Source organism: Elgaria multicarinata, chromosome 3 (assembly GCF_023053635.1).
Source record: "Elgaria multicarinata webbii isolate HBS135686 ecotype San Diego chromosome 3, rElgMul1.1.pri, whole genome shotgun sequence".
NCBI lineage: Eukaryota > Metazoa > Chordata > Lepidosauria > Squamata > Anguidae > Elgaria > Elgaria multicarinata.
Window position 1 is genome coordinate 2,311,655 of NC_086173.1, and position 11,940 is coordinate 2,323,594.

Consider the following 11,940-nt stretch of genomic DNA (forward strand, 5'->3'; position numbering starts at 1 on the left):
AAGTATATTCCTATACTTTGTATTTTCCCATTTATACTAATGCAATACTCCACAGCGACCTATCCATAGAGGCAAACATGGCTTCTTCACTGGATCTAGACAGAAGTCAGAAGCGAGGGAGCTCTGTTACCTGTTGAGTTCCAAGAATACTTCACTGCCCTGTCTATAAAGCCAGGGATGCAAGAAGTAGTTGGTGGCAAACACTGGAATAGTTCCATTGAGATCTGGCCATAATTCTGCATTCTACCAATTCCATAACGGTCCAGTCTTTCATAGCTGGTAAAAATGATAAAACAGCAGGTGGCTCCCTAGAATGTTGGTTTCCTCACTGCCTTGTGTCTACTGTTGCAATACTGGCATACTTTATGCCAAGCCTAGAGTTCCCTGGGGTAAAAACAAACATTACCAGCCCTGTTCTAGCCCAAGTCCAATAACAGATCCAGGACAGCACAAGCTCCATTTATTGAACCACAAGACATTGACCGATACATTCTTTGGTTCATTCAAAAGGGTCAGTGCTGTCGGCCTCTCATATTAATACCATGCCAGGCATTCTGGGAGGTGAGGAAGCCCATATAAAGCCTTGAGCACTTCAGCACATGCACACAGTTGTTTCCTGCCATCAGAAAAGCAGGCTGGTAATCTGGGATGCAGCTACCAAAAGTCGCAGGTCTGGGCCCTGAAGGGCAGCCAAAGGAGTACCATGAACTGGCAGGCTACGTTCAAGTACATTTTAAGCACTCTACGAACATGAAGGAAAAAATGAAATGTGGCTGCACCTTTGAAAGAGACAATTACGGTCTGCTCTTGAACATCCCACCCTCATCTCTAGTAAGAGAAAAGAACAAAGCCCCAGGCTACAGGGAATCTTCCCCCAAGAATGTATAAACTGAGGCTGTGTGTGTGTGCAAAATAAACAAAAAGAGTGGATACAATCAGGCTGTAGGTCAGCCCACTATAATCCCACCTAACATTTAAAAATACCTAAAAAGTTAGTCTTGGAAAGGCAATAGTTCTCCCAAGGGAAAAAACTTCAGACACTTGGCTGGGAATCAGAATTTTGGAATAGGGCAAACTAGATTTTGGATTAGGGCAATGCCAGGCATTTCCATCCTTCGCAGTCCGGCAAGTGCTGGAGCCAAAACTTTTTCAAACAATCCCTTTACCAGTTTCATGTACCCCACATGTAGACACATCTGGAGAAAATGGAGCCCGGAACCATGGAGGGCAAAGATAATCAAAGCTACTTGTGTGGAGTTGCTTCATACCCTGAAGTATTCTGGGGGCTCTTAGGACAAAGGCATTCAAGAGTAAAGACTAAAGGCAACTGAAGAGGCATCGGCAGAGCTACCTCCAACGAGGTTAGCAATTGTTAAGGCACACATGGATGAAGTCTGATACAGAATAGCCAAGTCTGAGGTCCAGGACAGGCGCTGTTGCAAGCCATAACCCTTGGTGAGACACTGCAAGTGAAGAAGCCATTGAATGTGTGAGGCACTGAATTCGGCTGCTATTCTTGCTTGTTTGCTGCCGCCCAACGGTTCCATTTCTTCAAGCCACTGGTGTCCTGCTCTCAGTTTTGACACATTGCCACCACCACACAAGATGCGTCTGTTCAATCCCTCCCTGACCTTGGCTGTGATATTTTAACCCTTCAGTTGAGGGACCAAGACTAAAATTGCAGCTATTTCAGGAGCTTTGGCAACATGGGTGTTGGTACTGGTCTGAATCCATAGGTAGAAAGGAAGGGGCAGTTTCTCCTTCTGCTACGTCCAGACTCTCCTCTTGTCTTCAAAGAGGCTTTTCAACATATACACCTGGAGAAATGACACCAGCAGCAGCACACTGAGGTTGACAGCTGACCAGAAGTTGACCCGGCTCAGGTTGCTTTCCTGCAAATTTCGATCTCGGGCTTCAAAGGCTCGCAGCAGTGCCTGCATCTGAATGCTCCTCTCCAGGCGGGTCTTCATGGTTTCGATAGATTCCTATAAAGGTGAGAACAAAGGCTGATCAGAGAATATCAGCTGTGGTATGGTGAGGCAGGGAATCACGCTGTCAGGCAAACAGAGGAATAAAGGGCTTGCAGGAGAGAGCCACTCTAGTTACATACCCTATTCGCTCAGGAGTGGGCAACATGTGGCCCTTGGCTTAATCTCAAAAGCCCTTTGCAAGCAATCAGTTTAGGCCTCTGGTAAGAGATCAGTTTAGACCCCTGTTCCTGCAACAGCCTAATGGGAGGGGAGGGAGAGAAAAGAGGCTGCCAGAAATAGGGGTGGCAGCGGCAGCAGCTCTAATCACTCCTGGCTTGTCCTCACAAGTGTAAATTGCTGCATTCACATTTCACCCAAGGCCAAATGCTGGGGGATTTTTTTTGGGGGGGGGGGGTGGAGGCAGTGTGTGCGTGTGCGAAGCTATAAATGTGATCAACGCCAATCATGACATACCAGGGCTAGTGCTTGGAAGATCCATTGCCCAACTGGGCTCTTAGCTGATTTGTAATGCTTTGCCCAGTGGCTATCCAATGGGGGTGGGTGGGGGGCAGGCCCTCAATAGGAACGTGGGACACGGGGAACTTGGAAAAGGGGCATGAAGATCCAGGAAAGGATATGACTGTTAAGCAGGAGATTCTTCCTGAATCAGCCAATACCTGGATGGTTTGAACACCCCCTGGCAACAGACTCTCAGACTGGCTGGCCCCCTGCTGCGTATTATTATTATTATTATTATTATTTATTTGCATTTATATCTTGCCTTTTTCCTCAAAGGAACCCAAGGCGCTGTACATAATCCTCCTCCTCTCCATTTTATCCTCACAACCACCCTGTGAGGTGGGTTGGGCTGAGAGTCTGACTGGCCCAAAGTCACCCAGTGGGTTTCCATGGCCGAGTGGGGACTAGAACCCAGATCTCCCGACTCCCAGTCCGACACTTTAGCCACTACAGCACAGGTAATGATGTTACCTTCCTGGGTAAGGTTTCAGTAGGGCTTGGAAAAGTCCTGTTGTATTCCCAATCTAGTTCCAGTGGTTTAAAAAACTGCATGCTGCCTAAATGTATTAGATTGGGTCCAGTCATACAGAGTAGGCCTATTGAAATCAATGGGGAAAGTTAATGGGTCTACAGTACATATGACTAGGTTTGGATCCACCCCACTGTCTGCACTCAGCATTTCTCATCTCCTTTTGCATCTTTGCCCACCTTAATGTCTTCTATCTTAATGTCGAGCATCTCCTCCGGTTCTGCTACATCTGCCCAGCTGTTCAAGTCGTCCTCTTCCGGGTTGCTGTCAAAGATTATCTCGAAGAACACCAACTTCTCCGAGATCGTGCTGAAGGTGTTGTCTAAGCACAGCTTGTAGGCACCTCCCTCTGTAGGCTCAATGCTGCAGGCAAAGGATAGAACCACCACTGAGAAACGTATCGTCGGGCGGGAAAACTCCACGCAACAGTGGAGATTTTTGGGAAAACACTCCGCGCAAAATATCCACGCTGTGCAGAGGAGAGTGCCTGACTTTGCGTGGTGGGCTCCGTGGAGTTTTCCCCATGTCTCCAGAGTTGCCAGGGAAGAGCGGCAGAAACCCCGGGCTCTACAGGCACAGGAAAGAATTCCATGCTGGGATGAACGTGGGGAGCCCCGATCGTGCACGTCCCTATATCGGGGTGGGGCGGGGGGGATGGAAAGAACTTACCTGATGCTCTCAGGGGAGAGCCCTGAGAATATCACCCCCTTGCACCGATCTTCAAACGCTTCGCAGGACGGGCGTGGGGGTGGTGAAGAATGTCAATACACAATACAATATTGCGTATTGTCAAAACACAATAATCCTTGCTCCTTTTAGCGCAGCTATCGCATTACTGAATCCCGCTACATATTGCTCTAGCAGTACTGAAAGGAGGAAGTGGTGGATAGATCGCTTTCCCTCTGAGGACGGATCCACTCACTGCCCTTTCTTCCTCCAGCAATGACGACGGCTGCATCGGCAATATATGAGACACGCCTGTTGCCCTAGCAACAAGCGGCGGCGGCACCTCACTGCAAAATGGATCCATCTGCTGGGGCCGTCGCCTTCTTCCTTCAGCAGATGGATCCATTTTCCAGGGGGGCACGGCGGTGGCAGTGCTTGTTGCCAGGGCAAGAGTTGCGTCTTTCGGCTCTCTGCCCCCACTCCTCCCCTCCCCACGGAATGGTGGCGCCCCGATATGGTAAGAGGGAACCCAATATGGTAGGAGGGCGGAGAGAAGAGTATCCCACACAGCGGGTGAACTCCACCCCACGGACAGCTTTTACCATGATGCTTTAAAGCAACATGCTGTAAGTCCACACCAAAATGCCGTCCGAACGTGGCCTGAGGTGAATGTAATAGCTTAGCTTAGCTACAGTTATCCATGCTCTAGATGGAAGGCCGATGACCCCCACGTAAGAGCAGGAAACATATGTTAAACAAACATGTTTGTGCAAATAAAAATATGGCTGTGTTATTATTTGTAGTCCAGATTTAAATCTAGCTCTTTTATTTACAATGTCCAAGGCAGCTTACAAAAAAGCTTAAAACTTGCAAGGTTGGATCCAGTACCTGCCTTCTGTGAACAGAAGGGTTCTGCTCCTGGAATGTGCCCCTGCATGATTTTTAGGTATCCCCCCTTTTCCTATTCACTGCAGCCTTATCCCATTCAGCAGAGAGGCCCAGTCCCCTATGTAGAATTTGTGATTCAGACCTGCTACCAACTGTCACTGCAGAGGCCACCAGTGAGGGAGGAAGCAGCAGCCAGGCACCTCTCCATCATGCCTAGGTCCAGCTCCAGCTGAGAGCCCCCTCCCTCTTGCTACCAACTGTCTCTGCAGAGGCCACCAGTGAGGGAGGAAGCAGCAGCCAGGCACCTCTCCACCATGCCTGGGTCCAGCTCCAGCTGAGAGCCCCCTCCCTCCTGCTACCAACTGTCTCTGCAGAGGCCACCAGAGAGGGAGGAAGCAGCAGCCAGGCACCTCTCCACCGTGCCTGGATCCAGCTCCAGCTGAGAGCCCCCTCCCTCCTGCTACCAACTCTCACTGCTGAACTTTGCAACTAAGAACGTAGTGCCTGAATTTGCTTTTCTTTCCCCCCTCCTCCCTCCCAATCCCCTTTCCTTTTGTGTCATGTCTTTTAGATTGTAAGCCTGTGGGTAGGGACTGTCAAGAAATATTTTTGTAAGCTGCTGTGAGAGCCTTTTTTGGCTGAATGGCAGGATAAAAATGCCTAAATAAAAATAAATAAATAAATATGTTGTTCCCCGCCTCGATCGGGTAAGAAATATATGATGATGATGATGATGATGATGATAGACTCTGGATCCCACTCGCAATCAACAAGAACTCCATTCACACAGTGGCCAACCACCCTAATGCTAATTGTGGTAGTCAGCTACAATACACTTACTTATAAAGAACAGAGAGATAACTGGATTCCTAATCAGTGTTGTAAGGAGCAACTAATCTGCAAGAAATGACCTCTGTCCCTGCCCGCGGTTCTTGGGACAACAAGACAACAAAGCTGTGTTACTCACGTGTGCACCCCGTCTGATCTCCGGTACTCATCAACCAGCAAGGCGCCTGAAGGGCTCTCCAAGGAGAAATCAACGTCCAGCCCAGCCCCACCAATAACCTGAATGGCACAACAAGGGATGCATGATAGAGACCGCCATGTCCGGAAAAGCCAGTGAAACGCAAGGGAAGTGGCAAACTGGTGCAGACCTTTGCTTCAGTGTGGTGTAGTGGTTAGAGCGTTGGACTGGGAGTCAGGAGATCCGGGTTCTAGTCCCCACTCGGCCATGGAAACCCAGTGAGTGATTTTGAGCCAGTCACAGGCTCTCAGCCCAACCCACCTCACAGGGTTGTTGCTGTGAGGATAAAATGGAAAGGGGGAGGATTATGTACGCTGCCTTGGGTTCCTTGGAGGAAAAAAGGTGGGATATAAATGCAATAATAAATAAATAAATAAATAAATAAATAAATAAGAAATGCACTGGAGGCAAGTCCCTCTCTTTCACCCTTAACCTACTGCACAGGGCTGTTGTCAGGATAAGTAGCTACTGTGTGAATGAAGGGCAAGACGTAGCTTGGGGTTCAGCACAAGCCTTCCATGCATAAAAGTTCCAGGTTCAATCCCCGATAACTCCAGAGAAAAAACTCCTGCCATCAGCGTCGACAAGACTGGATTTGGTAAGACAATTCATGGGCCAGCTAAACTTCCCAGAAGAGAAGTAGCAAGTACACAGACTTTGGTTAAACCAATAGCCCGGCCTTCCCCAGCCTGGTGCCCCCCCCAGATCTGTTGGCCTACCATTCCCACCCACTGGCCATGCTGGCTGGGGAGTATGGAAGCTGTAGTCCAACACATCTGGGCGGGCACCAGGCTGGGGAAAGACGAACCAGCCAGTGGGCATTTGTCGGTGATCCATTGGTTTGATTGTGGTTTTAATGTTTTATTGTGGTTTTAATTTTTGTGAACCGCCCAGAGAGCTTCGGCTATTGGGCGGTATAAAAATGCAATACATACATACATACATACATAAATACCCTATACATAAATACCCTATAGCCACCGAAAGCTGCTGCTGCGGCGCACCGGATCCGCACCGGATCAGGGGCAGATCGCCTCCCGCTGCGGGGCGCTAGTAGAGACCACGAGGCGGGGGTCTGGACGGACCCCATCCCCATCCCCATCCCCAAGGCCTCTGGGGGCGGACCCCCACTCCCCCGCACCCCCCACCCAGCCACCCACCTGGTACTCGACCTCCATGGAGCCGTTGCCCGGCGCGACCTGGTAGAAGCACTCCCTCAGCCCGGCCGGCAGCAGGAAGGTGAACTCGACGTCCTGCGGAGCGGGCGGCTGGGCTGCCTGGAGGCCGCCCCAGAAGGCCCCCGCCAGCAGCAGCGGCAGCCCGAGGCCCGAGGCCCACGCCATCGCCGCCGAGCCGGCCTTCTCTCCACCCAGAAGGGGACGGGGCCAGAGGGAAGCCCGGCCCGCCTCCGCGCTCGCTCGGGCAGGCGCCGAACAGCAGCAGGAGAGGGGGCTGGCCTGGCCTGGCCCGGCCCCAGGAGGCCCCAGAGTGCGGGCGAGCCGGCGGCCGCCGCCGCTGCCTGCCTGGGCCCGGGAAGCGCGGCCTCCCTGAAAAGACTGGCGGCCTGTCTAGGGTGACCATATGGAAAGGAGGACAGGGCTCCTGTATCTTTAACAGCTGCATAGAAAAGGGAATTTCAGCAGGTGTCCTTTGTATATATGGAGAACCTGGTGGAATTCCATCTTCATCACAGCAGCTAAAGCTGCAGGAGCTATACTGGAGTGACCAGATTTAAAAGAGGGCAGGGCACCTGCAGCTTGAACTGTTGGGATGAAGAGGGAATTTCACCAGGTTCTCCATATATACAAAGGACACCTGCTGAAATTCCCTTTTCAATACAACTGTTAAAGATACAGGAGCCCTGCCCTCTTTTGAATCTGGCCACTCTATTATAGCTCCTGCAGCTTTAACTGTGGTGATGAAGAGGGAATTTCACCAGGTTCCCCATATATACAAATGACACCTGCTAAAATTCCCTTTTCTATGCAACTGTTAAAGATACAGCAGCCCTGTCCTCCTTTTCATAGGGTCAGCCTAGGCCTGTCCACAACCTCAATCAATCAATATGTTTATTGCTCCATCCACAGATCATTGCAACACATACAAACTTGACATTATTTTGCTATACTATCCATGGTTGAAAATGACACAAGGTTAAAAATTACAGCGATCAAAAACGTAACATGCATTGCTAAAAGGATAGTAAGATGGGAGCACAGCGGACATACAGAAACCTTTAATTCCTTCTCAATGACATTTCATTTATGTCTCTGAATCTTTATAACAACACACTCCAATTGTATCTAAAAACTTTGCTCTACATCTATTAGCTTTCACTGCAAAAAGTGCAACCCTTTGCATCACATATGGGTTGGTCAACAATCTCCTTGCAATGTGCTGTGTCTTGGTGTGATTGACCAAGGGTGGAGAGGGTTGTAGAATAAGCATTGATGTTGTGTATAAATAAATAAATAAATAAATAATGCAGCTGAAATGTCCCACTGCTACCATTCCAGAGCAAATGGTCCTTCTGCTCTTCTACATAGAGCAGATGGTTCTGGTGGCTTCTATAAGCCACCAGAACCAGCTGGTAAAAACAGCAGCAGGTGGAGGTGAAAAACAACCATTTCCCCCTATATTTTATAACAAATGTTAATTTCGCAGAAGACCAAATGCTTTTTCAATTTCAGATAATTCTGTTATCCTGGTCATTTGGTGTCAGGTTTAAGCCAGCATAAAATCAATGTAATTTAGAGCTCCTTCAGATAGGGGGGAAATCCCCAATCCCTTACCGTAGCTCTGCTTCCTGCTTCTCTTCTGCATTTGCAATGAGCTGTAATTACATAAAGAAGAGAGCAGCGACCACAGCCCCAATGCAGTCAAATGGAACAGCAACAAGAAGCACAAGAGATTGAAGAGCAACAGCAAGCTGAAGCAGAATGCTGAGATGAGGAAAGCCAATGAAGAGGAAACTCCCATGAAAAGGGTGACAGGAGCAGAAGAACTAGAAGACATTCTGCACCAGTGGAACCACTAGAGCTCCATCAGATGAGCATTTTATTGTATGCTTGTTGCTGGGCACTCATGGATTTTTGCTGAGTCTGCTGGTCGAACAAACAGAGTTGTGCTGAGCCGGTGGAACAGGCATTTGGTGTTCCAACCCTACCCTTCTTGCCCGCAGAAACAGCGCCAATTAAACGCTGAATCGGTAAAACCCTAGACAGCAAAACCAGAGTGAAGGGGGGGAAGGCAACCATGTCCATCACCCAACAAGAACCAATGAACTGGAGAGGGAAAGAGAAGGGGCGGGTGCAATAAGAGGAGAACGAACGACAGCAGCGATTGTGTAAGCGACCAGCGCTCGCCGCAATAATGAAACGGAGGTCAAAATTGCGAGTGCATACCAGGAGGGAAAAAAGTAGGTGTGATGGAGCCCCTACACTATAACGGTATTGAAGTGCAATGACAACACTTGGGGCCCACGTCATATTCCATACACTGTTTTCAAACCGCTTTCATAGTGTTATATCCTGCTTGGTGTAGATTTGGCCTAAGGCATGTGTAACTATTGCTAGATTAGATGTCTCTGGAAATGGCTATGGTTGGTGCACTAGTCTCAGCTGTGCCTGTGCAAACACACTCCTGGCCACTGCTGGAACCTGGACATCCAGGTTCAGGGCCCTGTCCAAGAGTACACCCAAACTGTGATCCTGAGTCCAGGGGGAGTGTAATCCCAGCCAGCACAGGTTGAATCTCTATTCCATTATTTTTCTTTTGACTGACCAAAAGTGCTTCTGTCTTGGCTGGATTAAGCTTCAATACAATGAAGCAGAAAAGGCAGAGGAACTAGAGACCAAATTGCCAATATCCGCTGGATAATGGAGAAAGCCAGGGAGTTCCAGAAAAACATCTATTTCTGTTTTATTGACTATTCTAAAGCCTTTGACTGTGTGGATCATAACAAACTGTGGCAAGTTCTTGGTGGTATGGGGATACCAAGTCATCTTGTCTGCCTCCTGAGGAATCTGTATAACGACCAAGTAGCAACAGTAAGAACAGACCACGAAACAACGGACTGGTTTAAGATTGGGAAAGGAGTACGGCAGGGTTGTATACTCTCACCTTACATATTCAACTTGTATGCAGAACACATCATGCGACGTGCTGGGCTTAAATCCAAGGCTGGAGTTAAAATCGCAGGAAGAAACATTAACAATCTCAGATATGCAGATGACACCACTTTGATGGCTGAAAGCGAGGAGGAGCTGAGGAGCCTTATGACAAAGGTGAAAGAAGAAAGTGCAAAAGCTGGGTTGCAGTTAAACCTCAAAAAAACCAAGATTATGGCAACCAGCTTGATTGATAACTGGCAAATAGAGGGAGAAAACGTGGAGGCAGTGACAGACTTTGTATTTCTGGGCGCAAAGACTACTGCAGACGCTGACTGCAGCCAGGAAATCAGAAGACGTTTACTTCTTGGGAGGAGAGCAATGACAAATCTGGATAAAATAGTTAAGAGCAGAGACACCACACTGACAACAAAGGTCCGCATAGTTAAAGCAATGGTATTCCCCGTAGGAACCTATGGCTGCGGGAGCTGGACCATAAGGAAAGCTGAGCGAAGGAAGATAGATGCTTTTGAACTGTGGTGTTGGAGGAAAATGCTGAGAGTGCCTTGGACTGCAAGAAGATCAAACCAGTCCATACTCCAGGAAATAAAGCCAGACTGCTCACTTGAGGGAATGGTATCAAAGGCAAAACCGAAGTACTTTGGCCACATAATGAGAAGACAGGATACCCTGGAGAAGAGGCTGATGCTAGGGAAAGTGGAAGGCAAAAGGAAGAGGGGCCGACCAAGGGCAAGATGGATGGAGGATATTCTGGAGGTGACAGACTTGACCTTGGGGGAGCTAGGGGTGGCGACAGCCGACAGAAAGCTCTGGCGTGGGCTGGTCCATGAAGTCACAAAGAGTCGGAAGCGACTGAACGAATAAACAACAACAATGAAGACATTAGGGTGATCTTCCTGGAAAAGGCATTCCTCAGACCTGTAGCACTACAGAGAAGGCTGTTTCCCTGGTAGCCATCCGCTGCACCATTGTAGGTGGCGGTACGTAGATAAGAGCTTCTGAGAATGATCTTAATAGTCAGGTAGGACCATATGAGAGAAGACGCTCCTTCAGGTAGGCAGGTTCTAGGTCATTTAGGGCTCTGAATGTACAGATACTGTGGGCCAGTTTGCATGTCACAATCTGCCACCATTGGATAATTCACACAGGCTCTGAAACATGTGCTGGGCCAACATTGGGTTGGTCTAGAATTATACAAGGGTTGTTTAAGTCTCAAATGTCCCACGACACCTGGGTTCACGCGACATGACAAGCTGTGGAATGCCCATGGGTGAATTATGTTGGATCCTGGAATGGATCCTGGTTATGTTTTCCATTGATTTGTTAATTGCTGAGGATCTGGAGGAACAGAAGACTCAGCAGAAACTTAAAGGTCAACTCTACACCTGGACATTGAGTGTCATAATTGAATAATTGTCTAACTGATTGTCTTCAATTAAGGGTTGCAAGGAGTTGCGTCATTGTACAGGTTGTCTATAAAAGTAAATGTATTTTCAACTTCCTGTATAACTTCCATGTCCCTCATGTGAGCTGTATTGACTGACCATTTGTAAGTATTTGTATCTGTACTGCCATAACTAAATTATATATTTATTTGCCAGTAAAAAGGTTTGTTTTAACCTACTTAAATCTCTGTCTTAATTCACGTCTTTGCTGATTTGGCTGAGAACCGCTGTAATCACTGCTAGTCTCTGTAGGGCCCAGACAGAGACTCAACACAAAAGGTTATGTGCCAGAAACCCAGTCTGTGCAATAACTAAACAGCTTCTAAAGCCATAACTCAACAAATTAACCCACAGTGGATTATTGTAATCTGAGAACCAGATATGTGACTTCACCATCAACTCAGGGTTTTTTATTCCCATCCAGCCACCAATAGTGCCAAATCTACTTTTGTAATATCTTGCCTGATGAATAGATCCAGAGATTTTGAAAGCTTCAATATTTTTGTGATCTTTTGGTTAATTTAATAAAGATATTACACTAATATGGATTTTGGAATATACATAATAGTTAAGACATCCTTTCCTCAGAGGGGGAGAGAGCTTTTCTACATGAGGTTTGTAACATGTACCTTTACCAAGGCTTCTGCTTCCAGATTCTATGCAGGATTAAAATTAGCTCCTTTACACGTTTCCACCCACCCACCCCGCCGGGTTTTTCTTTCTCTGCCTTTCTGTATGTTCCATTATACAGCACTAGGTGGCACTGTAG

At 48.0% G+C, this 11,940-nt stretch overlaps 1 protein-coding gene across 1 annotated transcript; it reads right to left on the reverse strand.

Moving 5' to 3' along the window:
• Positions 1–444: 444 nt before the first annotated feature.
• TMED1 (transmembrane p24 trafficking protein 1) lies at positions 445–6,939 on the reverse strand. The gene is made up of 4 exons (XM_063123622.1): positions 6,757–6,939; positions 5,540–5,637; positions 3,198–3,381; positions 445–1,985 (listed from the first exon to the last, which is right to left on the reverse strand). The coding sequence occupies exons 1-4, from the start codon at positions 6,937–6,939 to the stop codon at positions 1,767–1,769; spliced, it is 684 nt and encodes a 227-aa protein (XP_062979692.1). The 3' UTR covers positions 445–1,766.
• Positions 6,940–11,940: the final 5,001 nt, after the last annotated feature.